At 64.0% G+C, this 24,039-nt stretch overlaps 2 protein-coding genes across 6 annotated transcripts; both read left to right on the top strand.

Moving 5' to 3' along the window:
* The first annotated feature begins 504 nt into the window (after positions 1 to 504).
* Positions 505 to 11,375, top strand: ZNF512B (zinc finger protein 512B). Of its 2 annotated transcripts, none has more exons than XM_072944603.1 (17): positions 505 to 622; positions 2,535 to 2,660; positions 2,925 to 3,067; positions 3,389 to 3,517; positions 3,635 to 4,257; positions 4,363 to 4,589; positions 4,689 to 4,760; positions 4,860 to 5,006; positions 5,120 to 5,244; positions 5,317 to 5,409; positions 5,621 to 5,719; positions 5,801 to 5,971; positions 6,216 to 6,410; positions 6,591 to 6,692; positions 6,994 to 7,056; positions 7,562 to 7,660; positions 7,909 to 11,375. In XM_072944603.1, exons 1-17 carry the CDS (start codon positions 511 to 513, stop codon positions 8,155 to 8,157), a joined length of 2,775 nt encoding a protein of 924 aa, XP_072800704.1. In that variant the 5' UTR covers positions 505 to 510; the 3' UTR covers positions 8,158 to 11,375. The 2 variants fall into 2 exon arrangements, with proteins under 2 accessions (XP_072800704.1, XP_006209715.1); XM_006209653.4 differs by lacking the exon at positions 505 to 622 and adding an exon at positions 833 to 921.
* Positions 11,376 to 11,546: 171 nt separating this feature from the next.
* UCKL1 (uridine-cytidine kinase 1 like 1) lies at positions 11,547 to 23,563 on the top strand. Of its 4 annotated transcripts, none has more exons than XM_072944605.1 (15): positions 11,547 to 11,692; positions 17,364 to 17,551; positions 17,850 to 17,956; positions 18,313 to 18,483; positions 18,561 to 18,632; positions 19,558 to 19,747; positions 19,838 to 19,899; positions 20,437 to 20,453; positions 22,219 to 22,317; positions 22,385 to 22,478; positions 22,571 to 22,633; positions 22,711 to 22,833; positions 22,966 to 23,073; positions 23,139 to 23,295; positions 23,376 to 23,563. In XM_072944605.1, exons 1-15 carry the CDS (start codon positions 11,580 to 11,582, stop codon positions 23,453 to 23,455), a joined length of 1,644 nt encoding a protein of 547 aa, XP_072800706.1. In that variant the 5' UTR covers positions 11,547 to 11,579; the 3' UTR covers positions 23,456 to 23,563. The 4 variants fall into 4 exon arrangements, with proteins under 4 accessions (XP_072800706.1, XP_072800705.1, XP_072800708.1 ...); XM_072944604.1 differs by having other exon boundaries at positions 17,361 to 17,551; XM_015243917.3 differs by lacking the exon at positions 11,547 to 11,692 and adding an exon at positions 14,554 to 14,621 and having other exon boundaries at positions 17,361 to 17,551.
* The last annotated feature ends 476 nt before the right edge of the window (positions 23,564 to 24,039 follow it).

Genomic DNA, 24,039 nt, shown 5'->3' with positions numbered 1-24,039 from the left:
CAATAAAGCCCATGGCCTCAAACTGCCATGGCACTGCCAGGGGCCAGGCGATTCCCTGAGGGTGGCCACGAGCAGACATGGTCACAGGTTGGAAAAGAGGCCAGATCCTGCTTTGCAGGGGGAAGGCCCGTGGGGACCAAGAGTTCAAGGTCCCAGCGGACAGCGGCTGCCACAGCCACACCTTCCCAAGGCCAGGACTCAGAGATGTTCAGTCCCTTCAGTTCGTGCGCGCTGGGCTTAGGGGGCAGTACCCAGCGCCTTATCGTGCCTCAGTTTACCCCATTGCCTGGAAAACGCCTCCTGCCCTGCGAGCGGCACAACTGGCCACCATGCACTGGTGGCCCAGCACATGCAGGCGACGGATCGGGAGCCGGGCGAGCGGGCTAGCCCTTTGGGCCCCCTCCCCCGACCCGTCTCTCCCCGTCGCGGAACGGCTGCAGGAATACCGCGAGAGTTCGCCCCCTCCCCCCCACAGTAAAACTGTCAAAGGTGGGAGGGGCGGGAGCGCGCATGTGCGCAGCGCGGCGCGCAGCCTGCGCCGCCCGGACCCCGCGCCCTGCGCCCCGGCCCGGCCCGGCCCGGCCCCGGCCCCTGCCCGGCCCTGGCCCGCTGCGCGCCGCAGGTAAGCGCCCGGCCGCGCCCCCGGCCGCGCCCCCAGGCCGCCCCCGCGCCGGCCGCGCCCCCGACCCTGACCCCGCGCGCAGGTCGTGGGGCGAGCCCGGGGCCCCAGCCTGCCGCCCCCGTCGCGCCCGTACCCCAGCGCCGCGCCCCGCGCCCGGCGCCGGCGCCGCGTCCCTGCCTCCTCCTTCTCCAGAAAAAGTCGCCATTTTGGTTCACTGCCTCTGGGCCCCCCCACCCCAAAGGCGCCCGCGATCGGCCCTTCCGGGGCCAGGCCGGGCCCGCACGCGGCACAGGTGACAGGTGGGTGGTGAGGCCAGTCTCCAGGTGTGCGTCCCCTGGCCCGCCTCATCTGTGCGCCCAGGCTTGGGCTGGGGTCCCGGGGCCGAGCGGCCTTGGCCCCGGTCCCGCTGCCAGCGTCGCCTGCTGTCAGCGCGTGGCACCCCTTCCCCCCAGCCCTTCGGCAAGGGTCCCACCTCTACGACCCTGCTGGGCCCTCTGGGAGGGTGGAAGTCCTTTCTCTTTTTGGTGCGCCAGTCACAGGCCCTAGATAGAAGGAGGGTCTCTGACTCCTAGGCCAGCCTCTGCCCCAGGCCCGGGAACTCTGAATTCTCCACCTAAGCTGGAGGAAGACTGGAAAGGTGGGCTCAGCAGGCACCCTCAGCCCCCGCGGCTGGGGTCGTCATGGGGCTGGGGTGACTGATGCTAGCATGTCACCTCAGAAGCAGCAGTGTGAGGACTTCAAAGAAGTTTGTTTCCACCCCTCTAGACCTCCCCCAGGCTCAGGGTATAGGCATCTCCATGGCCGTGGGCAGTAACTTTCCTGATCTCTGCCCAGATGGCCCCTGGACCCTCCTAGGCACACCAGCTCCTTCCCATCCCCTCTGATATGTTAGCTGGAAACCCCCAGGGGAGGGGTCACCTGCCCACAGAACCCCCCCCCACTACCACCTTCTTCAGTGAACTCAGAGTCCCCCAGCTCTCAGGGTGTAGGGACCCCAGCAGAACAGGCCCGCAGAGGCCCAGCCTGGGGCAGTGGAATGTTCCCTGTGGCCAGTGGCTGGTGGTCTGTGGAGTGGTGCTGGGGGGCCTGTAGACTGGGGATGGAGAGTCTCTTGAGGGTGGAAGTGAGGGGGAGGTCTGCCAGGTGGAGGGTGGCTGAGGGGTCCAGTGTGAGGCCTCCTTCTGGTGGGAGGGCCCCCAGCTGGGAACATGGCCAAGAAGAGGGTCAGGTAGGGTGGTGCAGCTGGCACAGGGACTAGAACCCGGTGCTGCGGGGTCCTTGGTCTGCTCCCCCTGGAGGGGTGTGTGTGCAGTTGGAGAGTGGGCTGGGGCCCTCAGGGCCTGCCTTCCATCTGTGTTCTGGGGAGAAGGATGCATTGTCCAGGGGCATTGCCTTGGGTCTGGGTGGGGCTGTGGGGGAAGGTGTCCCAAGGTACCGGGCCAGCACAGCCTGTAGGCCAACAGCCAGCCACACCAGTGTAACAATTGGCCCCTAGAGGGGTATTATTGGCCTCCCTCCTCCAGGGCACTGCACCCCTCCTGGGGCCATCCACAGCCCAGCACTAGGTAGGAGGTGCGTGATTCTCGGCACTCTCCGGGATTGTGTGTCTGGAGACAGAGGGAGCCCCGTGGGGCTGGTGAGGGTCTCAGAACAGGGTTAGATTTTTCCAAGCTGACGGTATCTCCTGGGTCATCTGGGTCTGGGGAGACTTTGGCTGCGCAGCCCCTTCCCTAAACCAGACGTACCCCCCACCCCATCACCTGCTTCCCTTGTGGCCAAAAGCACAGGTAGGTCGGCTCCCCTTCCTTGGGCCAGAGAGTGGACCTCCCTGGGGGCAGGATTCAAGAACAGCCCATTTCAAGTCCTGAGTTGGGCCTCGTGGGCCTCATAGGTCTGTTCACTTGCTCTGCAGAGATGACCGATCCCTTTTGTGTTGGAGGAGGCCGCCGGCTTCCAGGGTCCAGCAAGACTGGACCTGGGAAGGATGGCAGCCGGAACGAGGTCCGACTTCCCATGCTCCACGACCCTCCAAAGCTAGGTAAGAAGAGTCAGGCCAGGTGGTCATGGGCAGCGGGGCTGGGTCTGGACCTCCCTGGATGTCAGCTTCTAGGTGCCCAGCTGGCCGCCTAGGCTCCTAAGAAGCTTCCCAGGGTGGAGGCAGCCCAGGGTCCTGGGTTCTTATCCTTGGCTGCCCGTGGCCTCCTGCCCCCCATGCCCCGGTCCAGGCTTGACTAGCCCCCTGGGTGGCTAATGAGGCTGTGGGGAGTGCAGCCTCTGAGCCTCGGTCTGTTGTGTGCTGCAGGGCTGCCGATGGTCCGGGGTGGGCAGACGGTGCCCAGTCAGGGCTCACTCTGCCTTGACTCGGGAAGTTCAGCCAGCGACAGGACAGAAGGGAAGAAAAAGGGGCGTCCAAAAGCTGAGAGCCAGGCCCTCCGAGACATTCCTGTGAGCTCCCTGAGGGCTGGGTGGGGCTCCTGGGGGGTCTGCCTGGCATGCCCACTGCCTCGCCTGTGCTCACCTCCTGCAAGAGCAGCAGCGAGCCCTCAGCCTACATCAGCCGGCCGCTCTGTGTGTCAGGGCTTCAGGGCAGGGCCTGGGGCCTAGTGTATCGTGTCTGTGGGGCTCAAGGAACAGTCTGGTGCACTGAGGCTCCTCGAGGGGCCTGCCTCCTACTGTGGTCCAGGGTTGCAGGGCTCTGGCCTGGGGAGGGCGCTGCAGAGGCCTGGGCAGCTGTGGGGTCAGCAGCCTGGCCTCTCCCACGCCCAGCTCTCCCTGATGAACCAGTGGAAAGATGAGTTCAAGGCGCACTCGAGGGTGAAGTGTCCAAACTCTGGGTGCTGGCTGGAGTTCCCCAGCATCTACGGGCTCAAGTACCATTACCAGCGGTGCCGAGGGGTAAGGTCTGCGGCTGGGGAAGAGGAGGCCTGGGGCCTGCCCTGCCCTGGCTGTGGGCTCAGGGGTGTCTGGGCAGAGGCCTGGGCACCCCACCCCACACCTGCCCTCTCCACCCAGGGTGCCATCTCAGAAAGGCTCACCTTTCCCTGCCCCTTCTGTGAGGCCGCATTCACCTCCAAGACCCAGCTAGAGAAGCACCGGATTTGGAACCACATGGACCGACCTCTGCCTGCCCCCAAGCCTGGGCCAGTGAGCCGGCCGGTCACCGTCAGTCGGCCCGTTGGGGTCAGCAAGCCCATTGGAGTGAGCAAACCTGTCACTATCAGCAAGCCTATCGGCATCAGCAAGCCAGTGACGGTCAGCCGGCCTGTGCCAGCCACCAAGCCAGTGACGGTCAGCCGGCCTGTGCCAGCCACCAAGCCAGTGACGGTCAGCCGGCCCATGCCAGTCAACAAGCCTATACCTGTCACCAAGTCTGTGCCAATCGCCAAGCCAGTGACAGTCACCAAACCGGTGACCATCAACAAGCCAGTGCCGATGACAAAGCTTGTGACAGTTACAAAACCCGTGCCGGTTACAAAGCCGGTGACGGTCAGCAGGCCCATTGTGGTCAGTAAGCCAGTGACGGTCAGCAGACCTATTGCCATCAGCAGACACACACCGCCCTGCAAGATGGTGCTGCTGACCAAGTCTGAGAACAAGGCTCCTCGAGCCGCGGGGAGGAGCAGCGGTAAGAAAAGGTACGGGGGCTCCTGCTGAGTTGGGGTTGGTGCCTCCAGCTGCAGCCTGGGGGTCACAGGGCCCAGAGTGGACTCTCCTGTCCCTCACTTCCCTGCTCCCTGCAGGGCTGCAGATGGCCTGGATGCCTGCCCCATTCCACCCAAGCAGGCGAGGCCAGAGAACGGGGAGTATGGCCCATCCACCACCGGCCAGAGCTCAGCCTTCCAGGAGAGCACAGAATCCAGCAGCAGCCCCCTTTCTCTGGGCAGCAGGCCCTTGGGAGGCAAGGAGGCGCTAAGGGCCTCGGGCCCTGTGTCCCTGCCTGAGGAGGGTGCGGAGCGCACAAAGCACAGTAAGACGAGGGCGGGGGCCAGTGGCTGGGACAGGGGCGGTGCCTCCCGATGGTTATTTGACCAGAGTCTTGGCCCCTGTTTTCTCTCCCCCGAGTCAGGAAGGAAACAGAAAACACCCAAGAAGTTTACAGGGGAGCAGCCGTCCATCTCAGGGACTTTCGGACTCAAAGGTGAGGCCTCAGGCCAGCCAGGCACCTGCGGGGTTCAGCACATGTACAGGTGTGCCAGCACCCTCGGCCCACACCTGCTCCACCTACATGTGCACACAGGCCTAGCCAAGGCGGAAGACAAATCCCGCATTCACCGTGCCAAGAAGCAGGAGGGGCCGGGCCCCGAGGACATGCGGAAGAAGGTGCCGGCCCCAACCAGCGCTGTCAGCAAGGAGGTGCCGGCCCCTGTGGCCCACCCAGCCCCAGGTGGGGGCTGCCATGTGGTGGGGCCCAGGCCAGGTCTCGACTGTGGGGCGGATCCTGAACCACAGGGACGGGGGCTGAGTGTGGCCCCTGAGGCTCTGGCTCTGCCCCTACAGGTGGCCCTGAGGAGCAGTGGCAACGAGCCATCCACGAACGGGGAGAGGCTGTCTGTCCCACCTGCAACGTGGTCACCCGAAAGACCCTCGTGGGGCTCAAGAAGCACATGGAAGTGTGTCAGAAGGTAAGGCTGCCCTCGGGGTGCTGGGAGGGGGCACCCCAGGGCCAGCTTCTCACAGGTGGGTCCTGGCTGCAGCTGCAGGATGCACTTAAGTGCCAGCACTGCCGGAAGCAGTTCAAGTCCAAGGCTGGCCTCAACTACCACACCATGGCTGAGCACAGCGCCAAGGTACGCCAGTGGGCCCAGCTGCCTTCCAGCCCCGCCCACTGACCGCTGGTTTCCGACCCACCCACCTGCCCAGCACTGACCACTCACCTCTCGTCAGCACACCACTGCAGGGCCTAGTGGCTCCCATGCCTGACCGGGGATGCCCGTGCCCCAGCCCCGGGACAAGGGTCCTGTGGGGGCTGGGGGCACTGAGGCTGGGCCTGCCCCCTAGCCCTCGGATGCCGAGGCCTCAGAGGGGAGCGAGCAGGAGGAGCGGGAACGGCTGCGGAAGGTGCTGAAGCAGATGGGGCGGCTGCGCTGTCCGCAGGAGGTCAGTGGGCAGCCCGGGTGTGGGCACCGTGTAGGATGCGGCCGACCCTCACTGGCCACTTACCTGATCCCGGAACCCTAGGGCTGCGGGGCCGCCTTCTCCAGCCTCATGGGCTACCAGTACCACCAGCGACGCTGCGGGAAACCGCCCTGTGAGGTGGAGAGCCCCTCCTTCCCCTGCGCCCACTGTGGCAAGACCTACCGCTCCAAGGCTGGCCACGACTACCACGTGCGCTCGGAGCACACGGCCCCGGTGAGCGGCCACAGCCCGGCTCCCCCATCCCTCGGGCACCGGGCAGACATGTCCATCTGCTGCCTGCTGCGTTTGCAGTCCCTTCCCTTCCTGCCAGCCACCTGTACTGGGGCAGTGAGCCTGGATGGGCCCCCGTGTCCCCAGCATGCTTGCTCATGTGTTCCCTCTCTGTGGCATGTGCCCCCAGTCCCCACATCTCCATGCCCGTGGCTCCTGTGGCTCACCTGGCCTCCTCACCCTGCAGCCCCCTGAGGAGCCCGAGGACAAGCCCTCCGAGGCTGAGGACCTGTTGGGTGTCGAGCGGACCCCCAGTGGCCGCATCCGCCGCACGTCGGCCCAGGTTGCCGTGTTCCACCTGCAGGAGATCGCAGAGGATGAGCTGGCCCGGGACTGGACCAAGCGGCGGATGAAGGATGACCTGGTGCCTGAGACTGCGAGGGTGAGCCACAGCCTCCTGGTCTCTGAGCAGGACATGCCCCAGCCTGAAGCCCCCTGTGACTGGGCTGTCTGCTCACCCCCTGGGCAAGCCTCCGGTCCATGGAGGACCCAGCTGAGGACTTTCTCAGAGCAGCTGGACATGTCGGTTGGCACTCACACTGGTGCCCGTTGGCTTCTGCAGCTCAACTACACTCGGCCAGGCCTCCCTGTGCTGAACCCCCAGCTGCTGGAGGTGTGGAAGAACGAGGTCAAGGAGAAGGGCCATGTCAACTGCCCCAATGATGTGAGCTGGGGAGGCTAGGGTGGGCTTGTGGACACTGGGAGTTGGGATGGAGGGCCCAGATGTGGCCTGGAGGGGAGCCCTCCACGTGGCCCCCACAGGGGCCTCAGATGGAACCTTGCAGGCAGAGAGGCCTCGACCTCAGTCCTCATAGCCTGGCCTGCCCACACCTCATGACTCCTGGGGGCAAGCCCGCCACTTGCCCCAGAGGGACCCCAGGTCCCAGAGGCTGGAGCAAGGAGTGTCCATTTGTGTGGGGGTACCTCCAGGAAGGCCCTCCCCGATGGTTGCCCTTTGCCCCCAGTGCTGCGAAGCTATCTACTCCAGTGTGTCTGGCCTCAAGGCCCATCTGGCCAGCTGCAGCAAGGTCAGTCCGCAGGCCCTCTCCTGGGCACGATGTGTACTCAGTGCTCCCAGCTCCCCCTGGGGTCCCCACACCTTGGGTGTGCGCCCTGCCCCGTGGGGCTAATGGCCAACCCAGCCCAGGACCCGCACCACCCCGAGCCCTAGCTGTTGGCCAGTCAGTCCTGGGTTGTTGTCCCGCCATGGGGGTTCCTTGTCTGTACCGGGACAGGTGGGCACACCGACCTGGGGTTGGGGTGAGGGCATTCCCTGGGACACCTGCCTCTCCCCACCCTCTCCTCATCCCTCTCCTTCCCTGCATCAGGGAAACTTGGTGGCCCCGCCACAGAGTGGCTTTGTGGGTCCCTGAAGCCCACCCATTGGCTACCTGTCCAGATAAGCTGCAGTTGCCCCTGACCCTGTAGCCAAAGGGGTGGGTGGGGGGTCCTGGCTGCATCTGGGTACTTCTGGTCCTCCAAGGGCTGGGGTGGGAGCCAACCTCTGGGGCCAGACTGCCCCTTGCCTTCCAGGGGGACCACCTGGTGGGGAAGTACTGCTGCCTGCTGTGTCCCAAGGAGTTCGGCTCAGAGAGCGGCGTCAAGTACCACATCCTCAAGACCCACGCGGAGGTGGGGCAGGGACGGGGTCCTGGCGTGAGAGCCCTGCTGGGCCTGTGGCTAGACCAGTTGGCCCCATGGAGGGGCCAGGCTGGGTGAGGGGTGTCCGGGTGGCAGCTCATGTGGTCTTTGAGCAAGTGGCATCTGGCTTCCCTGGAGGTGCTGAGAGGCTTGGGAGCCCCAGACCCTGGGTCCCCAGCCGCTCAGCCCTTCGGTGTCCTTGGCCACAGAGTCTCTCCATCACTGCTCTTCTCTCCCAGAACTGGTTCCGGACTTCGGCAGACCCGCCTCCCAGACACAAAGGCCAGGACTCTCCGGTGCCCAAGAAGGAGGAGAAGAGTCTGGCTGGTGGGAAGAAGCGGGGCCGCAAGCCCAAGGAACGGCCCCCTGAGGAGCTGGCACCCAGGACGCCTCCTCGCCAGGACGACTGGCCCCCAGGAGGCAGAGACAAGGGGTCCCGGGGCTCTGCTGGCCGGAAGGTGGGAGCCAGCAAGGCCCCTGAGAAGTGAGCCTGGAGCTTGGCAGGTGGGTGGGGCCCAGTCCCCACGCTGGCCAAGCCCCTGTGTCCAGGGTGGGGCTCTGGAACCTCCCATCCTCCAGGTCTCCACCCCCCACCCCGCCTATTCGTCTGTCCAGTGGGGGCGGCCAGCCCATTCCCTTCCCCCAAAGGTGGCCCTTCCCCTGTATAGGCCACTGCAGGGCACGCTGGGCTAGGGCTGCCAGGCAGGGGCTCCCGGTGCAGTAGTCTGCAGGGACATTCCCAGCCGGCAGAGTCTGGTCCTGGATGGCCAGGAGGAGGGCCTGTGGACTGGGTCTCAGTGCCCTGGGGGCAGCGTGGAGCGGGCAGATGGCCTTCTGGCCCTTGGTGTGTGAGCTTCATGCCCTACCTGCTTCCTTGGGCCCAAGGCTTGGGAGTGCCTGGTGCCCTGTGGTTCTGGGCTGCCTCACTTCTCGACCTGACACTGGAACCCCAGCACCCCACAGCTACCTCCCAGGACAGATCCCAAGTCTGACAGCTGCCGTGCTGATCTGACAGCCCTCCCAACTCTCCACCTCCCACCTCAACTGTGCCCCGCCCCATCCAGCCCTACCTGACCCCCCAACCCCTCACCAAGGTCCCTCCTCCCATGACCCCCCCACATTCCCCCAGCCATCTTCTGGTTCCTGCACTTCTCTCTACCTCTCTGGGCCCACCCTCCCCTGCTGTACAACCCTTGCTGAGCTCGGGCCCCTGTCCCACTGGCCCGGTGGTGGGAGGCAGCCCTGCTCTGCCATCCCCAGTAGCGCTCCCTGCTTGGGGCAAGAGAGCAGCTCTGCTTCTCCCACTGCAGGGCCGCGGGAGCAGTGCTGAGGGGCCCCCGTGAAGCCATCTCTGGTCTCAGCCTCCAGCATTGCTAATGCCGTTGGCCTAGGTTGGGCAGCCTGCCGGGTTAGGGATGGGCCAGGCTGGGTTCTGGAGTCATGTGGGGCCCACAGCCATGTGGGGCAGGGAATGGGGGCTTGGCTCTTAGTAGTGACCACTGTGGGAAGCAGCCTTCTGCCTGCTGGTCTGGGTTGGCCCATGGCCAAGCTCCCGTGGGCGCCTCCTTGCACCCTTTTTACCTGCTCTTTCGTTTCTGGTTGTGTGGCCTTTTGAAATGAGAGCTGAAGGCTGGCAAGGGAGCTTGGCCAAGGTCACAGCAGGGTGGTGGCAGCTCCAGGGCTCTGTCCTGGCTCCCTCTGCTGCCCCAAGGATGGTGAGGTCTGCAGGTTGGTTCAGGTGGAGTCCAGGCACCCTGAGGAAGCAGCCCCATGGTTTCTGGGCTCCTGTCTGGGCCCCACGTTCCGATGTGGCATTGCAGGGACGGGGGATGCTCAGAGCCGCTGAATTTGAATGGAGCCTGGGGGGTGGGGGTGGGCTGAGGGCTCGGCCTTGCCGATCCTGGATGATGTGAATTTTGATATTTGCCCGTGTGCGTGTGTCTCCTGGGTGTAGTGGATGCCAGTCTTGTTGCTGTGACAAGTGACAACCTTTTTTTTATTCTGTTTTTTATACAAAAATTCACAACAATCTGACATTTTGGTGCTAAGGGTTTCCTGGTGCCGACGGTGGTTCTGGGGGCTGGGCTGGGGTCCCTCCCCTGCTCAGGGAGGCAGTGCTGACTGGGCAGCCCTCTGCCCCCAGCCCCTGGAGAGGAGGGGCTCCAGTGTGGGCTCAGTTCTCTTCACCCTGCACTCGGAAGACAGTTTCCAGGAGGGCTCTAGGGCTGAGTTGCCGTGCTGCCTGTCTCCGGCTTCTTCCTTTGGTTAGAATGCTCTGACCTAAGGCCGTCCTGGCTTAATATGTGGAGAAGGGAGAGACGTGGACTCCCTGGCACCTGATGAGATCCATGGGTGGAGGCTTGGGCAGATGGAGGTTTGGTCCAGCATCAAAGCTTAGGCAAGCGGCGTGGGTTTTGGGGCAGAAGGGCTTGCTTTCCTGTGTTCCTGGGTGTCACTGGTGTGCAGCTGGTGGAGGTAGAGGTGGGTTGGGCAGCTACTGCAGGAGCAGCCTCGTTGGGGGCCGGGGAGCAGGTGCTGGCAGGAGGCCCACGTGCACTTCGTCCGTGTCACCAAGGGCTGGAGAAGGTTGGACCTCAACACCTCTGCTAGGGACAGCCACCCACCCTGGCCTCTCAGGTACTTGTTGGCCCTTGGAGAGCAGGGGCTGGTTTCGGCTGGGGGATGAGTTTCATTGTCACCCCCTGAAGTCCACTTGTGGTCCCTGGCACGGGAACCCTCTGAGATGTGTGGGAAGAGGTGGGATCTTGGGTAACTTAATGTTGAGCACTTTAACCCTCTTCTTTGTCTTTAAAGTGGGCGTGAGGACTGCTGCCAAAAGTGGACCCTCCCTCCCTTTTCCCCTCCCTGCTCCCCCTGCTCTGGCTGGTGGGTGGCAGTGGCATGCTGGTGTGCAGAGCCCTCCTCCCACTGAGGCAGAGCCCTGGGTGGCTCAGTGGGATCTGCCCACTTCCCACACTGGTGGGAGTGCAGCCGGGTAGCCACCTGCCCTTGACTGACACCTTCAGCGAGAGGGACCCAAGTTGCAGACCCCCCTCACCAGGTGGGCGTGGACTCTGCTTGCGACCCAAGCCTAGGGCACAATGTCAGGTCCCTCTCTGAAGATCTACCTCTGGCCCAGCCCACCCCCTTGCCCTGAGAACAGGAAAGGGATGACTCAAGAGACCGACACTTCACACAAATAGGATGCACTTTTCTGCTTGTGCAAGGGCAGACAAGTGTCCCCTGGTGTGACTGGTGGCCCTTGCAGTGGTCGCCCCCCTCCTGTCTCTCTGTTTGGAAGGGAAAGAATGGGTGCACCCTGGCCTTCGGGGAGGGGGCCTGTTCTCGTGTACCCCCTCGAAGGGCCCCAGGCAGCTACCCTGAGGGCCTGGGGGCAGCCAGCACCTCCAGCGTGGCAGCCACACATCCTGTACTTTGGGTTTTCTAATGCCAGTTCTCCGTAATAAGTGCATTTCGAAGAGAGGTTCCAGCTATCACTTGTAACCATATATATACATATATATTCTATCTACAAAGTGTTTATTTGCAAGATGTTTTGACGGTGAGCTCGGGCCCTGCCCGCCTAGTGACCATCTGTCTTCGGTCCTCGTTCCCGCCCCTCGGTCCCAAGTGGTGCGGGGGTGGGCCATCACCTGTATGTATTAAAAATGACTGTATCAAATAAATGTTTATTGATTTTTTTCCAGGGGTTTTGTACGGCTGAGTTTGTGGTAAAGCGCGGGTTGGGGGTCCTTTCTCCCATGGCCGTAGCGTGGCCTCCCGGGACTTGTAGTCCGCGGGGCCCTCTGGCGAGCGCTCGGCGCGGAGCGATGAACCACAGCTCCCGGCAGCCTGCGCGGCCGGCCCCCGAGCCCCGCCCCGCCCCGCCCGCGGAGAGGCCCCCGAGCTCATGGCTGCGCCCCCGGCCTCGGCCGACGTCCCCCGCCAGGCCCCGCCGCTCCCCGCGGCTGGAGACGGGCCGAATCTGCCAGAGGGGAAGACCGAGACGGCGTGCGAGGACCGGTAGGCGCGGCGCGCCCCTCGCGTCCTGTGGGAGGGGCGGCCCCGTGAGCAGGGCCTGGACCAGCCGAGGGTCCGCGGGGCCTGGCAGGGGCGGGCCCTCGCGACGGCCGTGGGAAGGGGCCCGTGAGCAGGTCCTGCGCGGGGCCTTGGTCTGTCCCGAGCGGACGGCGTGCTGGGCCGGTGAGCGCCGGGACTGGTTTGGGCGCCCGCCGGAAGCTCCCAAGTGGTCAGTCTGTTCCGGGACCCGCATGGACTCGGCTCTGCCTCTGCCCCTGTCCCACCCGAGGCCAGGGGTTGTGATGCTGGGCGGCGCCTCCCGTGCCTTCCGACAGCCCGCCCCGCGGGGACCCTCGAGGCCCTGGGGGCTTTTTAAAAAGGGAGGTTGTTAAGGGGCGGGGATGGCGGCTCCTGCTCGCAGCTTTTAGGGTTCGGCCCCAGAGGGTAACGCGGAGCAGTGCTCAGGTGAGGGCTGGCTCCTCGCTTCCGGATCTGAACTGTCCCTTAGGCCAGGCTCAGTGGTGGCTGCAGAGTAGGGCCAAAGGAAACCTTTCCAGCCCGCCTGGCGAGTGCTTTGGCCTGGACTCTGAGTGCCCGCCCACAGGGCCGCTGGATGGTGGGGGGAGGAATCGCAGGGTGCACTGCTGCCTCGGCTCTCCCCCAGGAGCTGCGGGCAGGAAGAGGCTCCCTGGGCCTGAAGGACCATCGTGAGTTCTTCCAGGCTCACACCCTTCCAGTGAGCCCCAGTCTGACTGGGAGCCTGGCGCAAGGCGACAGCGTGGAAGAGGAAGGTCCTGAGTCTGACACCTGCCAGTTTCAAAGAATCTTTTGAGCTCGAGACCAGATGAGCTCCTGAGAAAAGCACTCCCCGAAGACAGACTGGTGGCAGCTACAGTCTGGGCCCTGCCCTGTGCACAGACTACTTAGTGGGCACAGGGCCCCCATGGTTCTGGGGAGGCAGAGGCCATCCCCTCCTCAGAGCGTGGTCCCCAGCGGATGGAGGTGGGGAGCCAGGACTCGTGGGCAGTGTGTGGAGACCACAGCACTTTCCTGCAGAGGCCCATGGGCCTGCCCTGGAACTGCCTCAGGATGTCCTGGGAGAATCTCCCACACGTTGTTCCCTGCCTTCTCCACCATGTTTCTCAAGCACGTGACCTCCCTTCTCACAGTCCTGGCATGCCCCCAAGGGTCCAGAGCCGGCTCCAGTCAGTGTCCAGGTGTCAGTGCAGCTGCCTCTGAGCTGCGGTTCTGACTGCGGTTGCAGCCACAGTGGTATGGTCAGTCCACCTTTCTTGGTTCCTTGTTTGCTGGCCCCTTTAGAAGGTCAGTCTCGTGAGGACAGGGACCTCGGACTCCCTTTGAACTAGATGCTCTGGTGGAGCACCTAGTGGTAGTGACAGTGCACCCCTCAGGCTGTCTCCTGCTGTGGTCCAGGTAGACCCCGCTGTGGGAGTGAAGGGAGGCTGGCTGGATTTGCCCAGGGCAATGAGAAGGAGAGGATCCTGTGGGGGAGGGGGGCGGTTCAGGGGTAGGGTGGGGGCAGTGCAAGTACCTGGAGCCAGTTTCAGCCCCTTGAGAGCTCCAGCCTCCCAACCCCACCCCTGCTGCCTGGCCCCAGTTCTCTATCTGCTCTAAGAAAGCTGCCCTGATATCTCTGTCCCTGAGCCAGTCTGGGACGTACCACCACCCCAGGCCCCCGTGGGCCAGCTCCTCCCTCCTCCCTCTGGCCCCATCTTACTCACCTGGTAAACTTCCCTAACCCAGGACTGGGTGTCAGGCTGAGGCAGAAGCTGCATGGCCCCTCTCTGCAGGCCTGCCCTGGACAGGTTTTGTCCGCTGTTCATCTGCCCAGGGCCAGAGGTGTGGGGAGAGGCTCCCATGGGCTGGTCCTGCCTCCAGGTACCTGTTACCTGGGCGGCCAGGGAGGCTGCTCCCAGGAGTGCCTCCCGCGTATAAACTCAAGTGGAATTCTTTCTCCCCTGAGCCCCTGTCAGCCATCTCAGTGTTGTTGGAAGCCTCAAAGAGAAGCTGTCATGTGAGATGGGTTGATCACGGGAGGAGGCCAGGGACCTGGGACTTGAGGGGAGCTCCTGCAGCCCCGGCCCACCCTGAGGACCTGCTCTTCCTCCTGCGGCCAGACCCTGTGGCCAGACTAGGGCGTGGCTGTGTCCCCAGCTCAACACAGAGCCTGGAGGCCTTGGGGGAGGGGGACGTGTTGGAGCTTATGTGGAGGGGGTGGGGCAGGCAGTTATTCTCGGCTGGAGAGGGTAGAGTTTCAGGTTGTTTATGCCTCTAGGAGGCACCTGGGGGCAGGGGGGTGCCCGGCTCAGCCCTGATACTCAGCTTGGCTTGGCCAAGAGACACCTCAGATTCCCTGTCCCCTGTCCCACTGGTGGGGGCTGGGGGGTTGGCCCTGCAGCCGGCAGGCCAGGGGCCTGGAGGTTTCTCCAGGGTTTCCTGGGGGGGGCATAGTGGTCTTCAGCCAGCCCTAGGCCGGCAGTGGGCCAGCCTGAGCACAGGAGGGCAGTTCACACCCGAGGGCTGCCTGGCTATTCTCTGCAGCAGGGTCAGTGCTATTAATATCGGGCGAGCGCACAGCCCCCAGCTGGTGATCCTCTTATGCCTGTGCCCTGGCCTCTGAGGCCAGCACCAAGTGCTGTTACTTCGGCTCAGGGGCTTCTGGGGCCTCTCCTCTGTTGGCCCCCTGCCTCCCAGCAGGCACTGTCTGCCAGCCAGGGTTCCTCCCCACAACAGAGCTCCTGAGCTGTCCTGCGGGGCCACTGTGGGTCTGAGAGGCAGCGTGGTGATGCCCCTGCACACACCTGGGATTGCTCCGCCGTCCTGGTCTCCCTGGCGTCCCAGTCATGAGCAGTCCCCCAGCTTACCCAGGCATCAGGGTTTCGGGGTGCTGGAGCCTTGGAACAGAAGGCAGGTGAGTGGCAGGCCTGCTGTCACCCGGTGAGGATGCCTCGGCCCGGTGAACTGTGTCTAGTGGACATCAGGACGGGCAGGTGCTCGTGGGGGCCAGGAAGGCCTGCCGCCTGCAAGGCTGGCTTTGCTTGAGGCTGTCAGGTGCTGGCGGACCTGTGTCCCTTGTGCTTGTAGTCCTTTGGGTTGAAATTACTTTTTGTCGTCGTGGCCAGCAGCACCCTGTGCATCGTGAGCTGGGAGACGCGGTCTTGTGTGACTTTCCCATCTCGAAGGTGGTCTCGTGAAAGTGGGGAGAGGCTCACTTTGAGGGCACAGGGCGGCTTTGTTCCTGGAGAGAGACCAGGCTTTGGAGAAGGCAGTGGAGCTAGGCTTGTCCGCAGACCTGGCCTGATGCTGGTCAGGCCCACCACAAGCCCCAAGTGGGCGGGTTTCTGTTCAAGCCATCCCTCGCCTACTTTCAAGTCTCACCATTGCACGGCACTCTTCTCTGAGAAGGCGTCTGTCCCAGGCTGTCAGTCTGTCCTTGGTGGCGGCAGTGGTCGTTACCTCAGCAGGACCGGGAGCCGTCATGAGGGTCCAGGCCTGCAGACGAGTGAAAAGCAGGGGTCGGGAATAGCGCCAGCCCCAGGCCTCCTGGGTCCCACGTCGTCCTGCAGGGCAGCCCAACTGTGCGCGAGTGTGGTCAGCACAAGGGCTGGGCTGTGGGGGTGATGAGGTCTGGCTCCTCTGCAAACCAGGTTTTCTGTGTTGGCGTCTACTCCCGGAGTAGGAGGCAGAAGAGAGGCCTGGCCTGGCCTTTTTTGCCTGCTCACTGTGGCTTCTGGGGCAGAGCAGTGGTCCCCTGCTTCTGCGGTCACTGTTGGGGGATGAGTGCATCCCGGCCTGAAGACACCCCTTCTTGTGCCCGGTCCATCTCCTGCTTGGTGGAGGGAGGGTGCGGGTGGCAGTCATCTTGGTGTCCCTCTTTGTTGTTTGCACTTGGCTCCGCGGTAGAGTAATTGCTGCCTCCAGAGCCGCAGAGGCAAAGCGGAGCACACAGACGGGCTAATTATTCTCCACGCTGCCCCGATGATGAGGACGGGCCGCCGAGTGCCCTCTGTCCCCCGGGACGGCTGGTTTTCTCTGCCTTCACTTGTGCTGACGTCGCCCTCCGTGCCCTCGAGAGCTGCTGGTGTGACTTGTCACGTGTTAGACCTGAGCTAATTCCTCCTGCTGCCCCCGCTCCCCGCCCCACACACATATGCATACAGACACCCTCCTCCCAGCTCTTGGAAACGCTAGGAGCCCTGGGAGCACTGTGCTGCAGGGGCATCGGTGTCCCCGGGCCATCCCGGGCGCCTGTCACACCCTGGGTAAGCTAGCCCTGCCTTTGGTGGGGCGTCTGCCTGAGGTCAAGTTTGAAGCAGCCGGTGCCCTGGCTGCAGCTGCAGGCTGTTGTGGTGACAGCGGGACAAGGAGCTTCGAGGACAGACCGAGGCTTGCTTTGGTTTTTGATGATGAAGGGGCCGTGTGCTTGTAAAACACTCAGACACGGCAGAGATCCTGGTTCCAGGTCTGTGCAGCCAAGATGGCCCTGGCATGTCTGCCTTTGGCCTTCCACGTGCACAGCCATCTCTCGCAGGCGCTCAGATACACGTGTGTGCAGGTGTGCACCCTTCACTCGCTGATCTTTACGTAAACGGGATCGCACCTCACCTGCCCGTACTCAACACCTGTGTGCGGGGCCTTCTCGGGCTTTCCTGCTTGTCTTCCGTGCAGCTGTGGGTGGATGCACATCCTGCCAGGGTTGTCTGGTGCCCCCTCCGGTTCCCCACAGTCTTCTAGCCTGCGGGGGCTCTGTGGTGGCCACACCTGCTGGGGACCCTCTGGGACAGGTCTGCAAGCTGATGCTGTGACCGGCCCAGTCTCGTTCTCAGGCGGCAGCTAGAAGTGCCTGCTGCTTGAGCTTGCCCTGGCCCTCGGCCACCTGTACGCCCAGCTCTGCGTCCCAGCCTCCCAGCACAGCCCACCTGTCGGCTTTTTAGCCCGCTGTCCCTGCAGGGTTTGAGGCCTTGGGCTGGTAATCACGTCCATGCTCTTTGGGGTGGAAACTGACAGAGGAGTCAGCACAGCTCAGCTGTGATGCAGCGTGGGGAGTGCAGGCGCGGGTGGGGTCTTCTCCCATGTTGTTTCCCACCCTCTGGCCTTTGGGGGCCTTTGCCCCTCTCCCTGGAGTTTACAGGGCGCTGCTCCTGGTCTCCCAGCCCCAAGTTTCCCTCCTGGTCTGTCCATGCTGCCGCCTGCTCAGCCCTCCTGTCAGCGGCCTGTCTCTCCAGGAGCCCCTCTCCCTGCATGCCCACAGGGTGCAGGGTTGGATCTTATGAAACAGAAGGGCCGCCCAGAGTGTGTGCTGGGACAGAACACAGTCCTTGTGTGTGAAGGGGCCTTGACTGTCCTGGGCGCGCCCATCTCTCGTCTGCTGGGGCAGCAGGGGCCCTACCCAGCCCAGCTGATGCCCAGTCCCCCTGCGTCCCCATTGTCACTGCTGTCCATCTGGATTTGTGGGCAGTGACAGTCCGAGGCCATAAGCCCTGCAGTTGGGTAGCCCCGGGCTCCTGTGCCCCCAGTTGGGTCAGCTCACTTTGGCCGAGGCCAATACCTGTGTGGGGGCATTGCCTGAACCGGTCACACCAGACCCAGCACGGGGTGGTGGTGGGCTGGTGGCCCAGGGTCAAGGTGAGTGTGTACCCCTCCTCTGCAGCAGCAACGCAGAATCCTTGGACAGGCTCCTCCCCACCGTGGGTGCTGGGCGCTCGCCCCGGAAGCGCACCACTAGCCAGTGCAAGTCTGAGCCGCCCCTGCTGCGCACCAGTAAGCGCACCATCTACACGGCGGGGCGGCCGCCCTGGTACAACGAGCATGGCACACAGTCCAAGGAGGCCTTCGCCATCGGTGAGCACGGGTGGTGGGGGTGCGGCTGAGGCTGCCGCTGGCCCTGACATCTGAGTGGACAGGTCAGGCAGGGCCCACTGTCTGACGCCCTGGCCAGTGTTTCTGCTGACCTGCGCTGCCCTGGGTCCCAGGTCAGATGTCGGCCGGGGAATGAGGGAGGGAGGTTGGTGGCTTAGTTGGAAAGGGCTGTTTGGTCCCTGTGAGCAGAGGCAGCATGCTGGGTGACGGGCACCCCTGGGACCCGTCTGTGGGGCTGGCCGGGGACACTCTGCTCAGGGTCTCTTCTCCCTTCCCACAGGCCTGGGAGGTGGCAGTGCCTCTGGGAAGACCACTGTGGCTAGAATGATCATTGAGGCTCTGGACGTGCCCTGGGTGGTCTTGCTGTCCATGGACTCCTTCTACAAGGTGAGGATGTCCCGCCTGTGCAAGCTCTGACCCTGAGGTCCACAGCTCCTGCCTCCATGTGGGGCCTAAGCTTGCAGCTGTTCCTCCTCCTGCAGCTGCTCCTCCCCCTGTAGGTGGTCCTCCTCCTGCAGCTGCTCCTCCCCTGCAAATGCTCCTCCTCCTCCAGCTGCTCCTCCTCCCCCTGGAGGTGCTCCCCCCTGCAGCTGCTCCTCCCTCTGCAGGTGCTCCTCCTCCTCCAGCTGCTGCTCCTCCCCCTGCAGGTGCTCCTCCCCTTGCAGGTGCTCCCCCCTCCAGCTGCTCCTCTCCCTGCAGGTGCACCTCCCCCTGCAGCTGCTCCGCCTCCCCCCCCACCGCAGGTGCTCACCAGGCAGCAGCAGGAGCAGGCCGCCCACAACAACTTCAACTTTGACCACCCAGATGCCTTTGACTTCGACCTTATCATCTCCACTCTCAAGAAGCTGAAGCAGGGCAAGAGTGTCAAAGTGCCCATCTATGACTTCACCACTCACAGCCGGAAGAAGGACTGGGTAGGCTCCGTGGGCCCGGCTTCATGGGGCTGGCGTTGGGCCACGCAGCCGCCTCAACACACGCGGTTCCTTTGCAGAAAACGCTCTACGGTGCAAATGTCATCATCTTTGAGGGCATCATGGCCTTTGCTGACAAGACGCTGCTGGAGGTGGGTCCTGCCTGGCCCCTGGTCCTCCTGTAGGACTCGCCCTAAACTTGCCTCCTGCGGGTGGGCCCCAGCCACGTGTCCTGTCCCTGGGCTGTGCTGTCGTCCCAGCGTCAGGTGAGAAGTGGCCTCTCCTGATTCTCGCTCACCCCTTCTCATCCCTGTTTTTGCTGCTGTTTCCTGGGGTCAGCGTGGTCGCCGAGGTCAAAGCGATGTCGGTGGGAGAGGCTTCACTTGCCCGCGCATGCGTTCTTGTCTGGGAGGGAGCAGCCTCCCGTGTCTATGCCGCCTTTGCGGGCATCCTGTCCCCTGGGGGGCTCTGGGCAGCCGCTCCAGGTGTGGCAGGCTGCCGGCCAGGCCACGCCCCAAGGCGCCCTCTCCGGCCCCGCCGAGGCCCCAGGGAGGCCTGTGCCAGCCGTGCTCCTGTTCTCGTTCCTTGTGCTGGCTCTGAGTTTGTGCTCAGGCGCAGGAGCCCTTGCCGCCCGACACGGCCCCTTCAGGCGTCACCTGCCGTGTGCTGAGTGTGGGGCCAGGAGGCCCTGTGCTCACCAGGCCTGAGAACTGCCCTGTGGGTGTGGTGGGAGGGACCAGGCCCCAGACCCCTGGAGCTTGTGAGCGCCCACAAGTGAGCTCACATGGACGGCAGCTACCCAGGCAGCAGTGTCCTGGCAGCCCGCATACAACTGGTGCTCTTTGACTGAAGCCCCTGCAGACAGCACCCAGGCACACCACGCACAGCCACCACTGTCCACACCACACGTGCAGATAGCACCGTCCAGTCCTGTGAGGTGCCCCGGGGGCCCAGTCTGTTCCCAGCCATCATAGCCAGCCCTGCAGGAGGGGATCCCATGTGGCCCATGCTGGCCCTGCTGGTGTCAGGGCCTTGGAGCCCCTCATTCCAGGCCCCCAGTGACTCGCCCCTCTCCAGCTCCTGGACATGAAGATCTTTGTGGACACGGACTCTGACATCCGCCTCGTGCGGCGGCTGCGCAGAGATATCAGCGAGCGGGGCCGGGACATCGAGGGCGTCATCAAGCAGTACAACAAGTTTGTGAAGCCAGCCTTTGACCAGTACATCCAGCCCACCATGCGTGTGGCAGACATCGTGGTGCCCCGGGGTGAGCTGTGGGCCCACCGGTGTGGGTGCCGGGGGTGGGGTGGGGCCAAACCTCACCGCCCCCACCCCGTCCCATCCTGCCCCGCCTCAGGGAGCGGAAACACGGTGGCCATCGACCTCATTGTGCAGCATGTGCACAGCCAGCTGGAGGAGGTGAGCCAGTCGCCGAGTACCCCCACCCCTGTGGCCCACCCCCCTACTGTCACCGCCCATAGCCACACGGCTCATATAGCTTTGTGCCGCCAGAGGCTGCTGGGCTCCCTGAGGAAGCAGGGGGCACAGAGATGTCTCCCGCACTCCTAGCCTGAGCTGGGCCTTATGCAGTGGGGTATGCCCCTGTCCTCCCTGTCCTCCCTGTCCCTCCCAGCCCTTCTGGGCGACGGTTGGGTTTGGTGCCGAGTCCCATGTCTCAAGCATCCTGGGAGGTCACACACCCAGGGCCAGCCATGGGCACTGCCCACTGCTCTGGACAGGCTTCCTCATGGGGTGCCTGTGGCCTGCAGAATACAGTCCCGGGGGTCCTGGCTCCCCCGTGGGCCTGTGGCTTGTCCATTTCTGGGTGGGGGTGGCCTGGCTGGCCGAGGCACACGGTGGCGACTGGCTGTGCTGTCTGGTGACCGTGAGGTGAGCAGTGCTGCCGTCACTGATGCCCGCCCCGTTCCCTTGTGTCTCCCTGTGTTGCTGCCGCAGCGTGAGCTCAGTGTCAGGTAAGACTTCCCACACCTGTCCACATGGACAGAGGCATTTCCAACGTCCACAGGGAGCTCAAGAGTCTGGGTTGTCACCCAGGCAGGCAGGCAGGCAGTTCCCGTCCCACCACATCTACCCACTCCACCACTGCTTCCACCTGTCCTTGCCGGCAGTTGAGGAAATTAAGGCCCAGGGAGGTTAAGGGACTTGCCTGAGGTCACATAGCACCCTGACCCTAGCCCGGTGGGGTCTCTTTGAAGGCTCTTGCCTAACTTGGGGCTGGTTGTATGGGGTCTGACCTGAGGGCACAGCTGCCCTGAGCCAGCACTGCTGGGTCCCCAGGGTGGTGGCCACAGGCATGTCCATCAGTAGCCAGAGAGCCTGGGTCTACAGCAACTCTACTTGGTCTGAGAGGCCAGTCTTTACTCCCCCAGGCGGTGGTGAGGCCCTAGCCACAGGCCCCCTGGCCGCCCTGGCCCTGGAGCTGAGGCGCAGGGGCAAGGGGGGGCTGTGGGTGGCAGGGCGGCCTCGGAGCCCTGGGGCTGCATCTACGTCCTACCCCGAGGCGGGTGAGCACCTGTCCCCACACAGGTCAGCATGAGTGACCTGCCCTCAGCCGGCACCCTCTGTGGACTTGGAAAGTGCCAGACTGAGCCCCAGAGCTCGTGCGGTGTTGGAAATGCCTCTAGGCCGGTCGCCGGCCTCTCCAGCTTCCTGCCCTGGCATGAGTCCCTGCTCAGCTCTCGCCAGACCAGGGCACTTGCAGGTCTTGTCACAACAGGTCCCCTGGAAGCCTTTGTTCTGAGAAAAAAGTTTCCAGGGTTTCAACCTCGAGAAAACACCTCCACATAGCCAGCTTCAGTTTCCTTTCTCTGGTCAGCCAAGGAAGTGGTGACCAGCGGCCACCCGCCTCCCTCAGCCCCCGGAAGTGCTGGCGGGTGGGGGCCCGCTGGGCAGCGTGGTGTCGGCTCGCTGGTGCCCACTGGGGCGAAGGCTGGAGGCGTCTCCCCGCCACCTGCTACCTGCTCTGCTCTTCCTCAGGCCGGCAGTGGCCGCGGGGACCACCGATGCTCCCTGCTGAATGGTCTTTTCTTTCTTCTTTCCTCTTTTCTGTAAACCCTTGGGTTTCCTGCCCTGTTCCCTCCCCGAACCTCCTCTTCATCTCTTCACCTGGCGAGCAGAGGAAGCTGCGCTGGGATATGTGAGGACAGAGTGCTCTGGTCGTGGTGCCGCCTGCCTGTCCCTGCGCTGTGTGCCTGGCCTCGGCTGCAGGCCCCTCCCCCCCACCCCCAGCTCCTCCTCCTGCTCCCCCCAGGCCCTGGCAGCAGGGGCACTAGGCCAGCTTTGCCCCTTCCTGAGGGGCTCAAGCATCACCTAGGGGGAAGGGGTAGGTGGGGCTTGGCCCCAGTGCTCAGCTGTTTCCCCAGGGAGAGGTGTCCTGAGGTGGGGACCAGCTGCCCATCTTGGGGGCTGAGGTTCATCCGACATCTGAGCCCTCCCACTGCCAAGTCCTGCAGGAGGGGATCTGGACCGGGTGGAGAGGGGAGGCTCACACCACAGCCCCTGCTTTCTGTCTAATGGTCAGCTGCTCTGTCTCCCACTGTGTCCTTTAACCTTTGCCTGGCTGTTAAGGGGGAGGGCATCTCGGGGTGGGGCCCTCCCTCCAGACCAGCCACACACCCGCTGTTCCCACCACAATCACCCCCCACAGCCCACAGTGGGAGGACGGGGCTTGGGGAGAAGACATACCTTCTTGAGTTCCCCATCGGTCTGTGTCCCCAGGGCCGCACTAGCCTCGGCGCACCAGTGCCACCCCCTGCCCCGGACGCTGAGTGTCCTCAAAAGCACGCCGCAGGTGCGGGGCATGCACACCATCATCAGGTGAGGGCCCTCCTGCGGGGCGGGGTGGGCGGCCCTGGCCCTTCGCTGAACCCATGGTGGCCCCCAGGGACAAGGAGACCAGCCGTGATGAGTTCATCTTCTACTCCAAGAGGTTGATGCGGCTGCTCATCGAGCACGCACTCTCCTTCCTGCCCTTCCAGGTGTGCGGCAGGCAGGGCCTGGGAGGCGCTGGGGGCGCCAGGAATTGGGGGGGTGCGCTTCAGGCTCACCACTGCCTTCCGCTCTGTTGCAGGACTGCGTGGTTCAGACCCCACAAGGGCAAGACTACGCGGGCAAGTGCTATGCCGGGAAGCAGGTACCAGCGGCTTGGCCTGCAGGTGGGTCTGGGGAGGCAAGAGGGGTGGTCCGCCAGCTCAGCCCCGTGCTCCCCAGATCACAGGTGTGTCCATCCTGCGGGCGGGAGAGACCATGGAACCCGCACTGCGGGCCGTGTGCAAGGATGTGCGCATCGGTACCATTCTCATCCAGACCAACCAGCTCACCGGGGAGCCCGAGGTGGGGCCGCACACAGGCGCTGTGGTCCTGGGCGTGAGGGCATGGCAGGGGCGGGAAAGAGAAGGGGGTGGGGGCACTGGCAGCCTGAGGTGCGGCCTTTGGTTTGGGCTCTGACCCTGTGGCTGCCCGCAGCTCCACTACCTGCGGCTCCCCAAGGACATTAGCGATGACCACGTTATCCTGATGGACTGCACCGTGTCCACCGGCGCTGCGGCCATGATGGCGGTGCGGGTGCTCCTGGTGAGCAGCGGAGGGGGAGGGGGAGCGGACAGCGGCTGGGCGGGGCTCACTCCCTGGCTGCGCAGGACCACGATGTGCCCGAGGACAAGATCTTCCTGCTGTCGCTGCTCATGGCGGAGATGGGTGTCCACTCGGTGGCCTACGCATTCCCACGCGTGAGGATCATCACCACGGCGGTGGACAAGCGTGTCAACGATCTCTTCCGCATCATCCCTGGCATCGGTGAGACTGCCCGGTCCAGGCAGGGGCGCTCGGGGGCGGTGGGCTGGGTCCCCACCACAGGGACCTGCCTCTTCCCTCAGGGAACTTTGGCGACCGCTACTTCGGGACTGACGCCGTCCCCGACGGCAGCGATGAGGAGGAAGGGGGCTCTGCTGGTTAGTGCCCCGTTGGAGCCTTCTCACCCCACCCCCACCCACCCACCCCCTGCCTCCTGCAGCTTACAGAGCAGAGATGACTTATTTTAATTAAAAAAGGTGTTGCCAATGTAGCTTGTCTATACATTTTGTGAAATAAAACTGTTGAAAGTGAAGCTGTGATGGGTTGGCTGGGGCCCTGGAGTGCTATCCTGCCTGGGACCTGGGCTTTGGCAGTGGCCGCTAGGGCTGTGAGGCCACCGTGGGGAGGGAGGGATCGAGGAGGCTGGCCTCTGCTGGGCCCTGCCCTCCTCCCAGCACGACAGGCTCTCCTGGTCTTGTATTTGACTCCTTGCAGCCCAGGCTCAGGGCCTGCAGCTCCGGGCTCTGCTCCTGGCCAGCTAGCCTGGACCTTGGGCTCCGGGTCTCAAAAGATGTCAGCAGCCTCCACAGCCACTTCCCCCTCCTCACCACCACGTGTCTGTCCCATGGGGGTGGGGGCGGAAATCGGCGCATGGGTGGCTGTAGGGGGAGTAAGGAACTGGTCTTGGCCCCCGGCAGGAACCCTAGTTGCAGGGGAGCTGGCCAGGGCCTGAGTGAGCCAGCCACA

Source organism: Vicugna pacos, chromosome 19 (assembly GCF_048564905.1).
Source record: "Vicugna pacos chromosome 19, VicPac4, whole genome shotgun sequence".
In the NCBI taxonomy this organism is placed as follows: Eukaryota; Metazoa; Chordata; class Mammalia; order Artiodactyla; family Camelidae; genus Vicugna; species Vicugna pacos.
The sequence above is the reverse complement of the archived record's forward strand: the minus strand, read 5'-3'. Positions and strand labels throughout refer to the sequence as shown.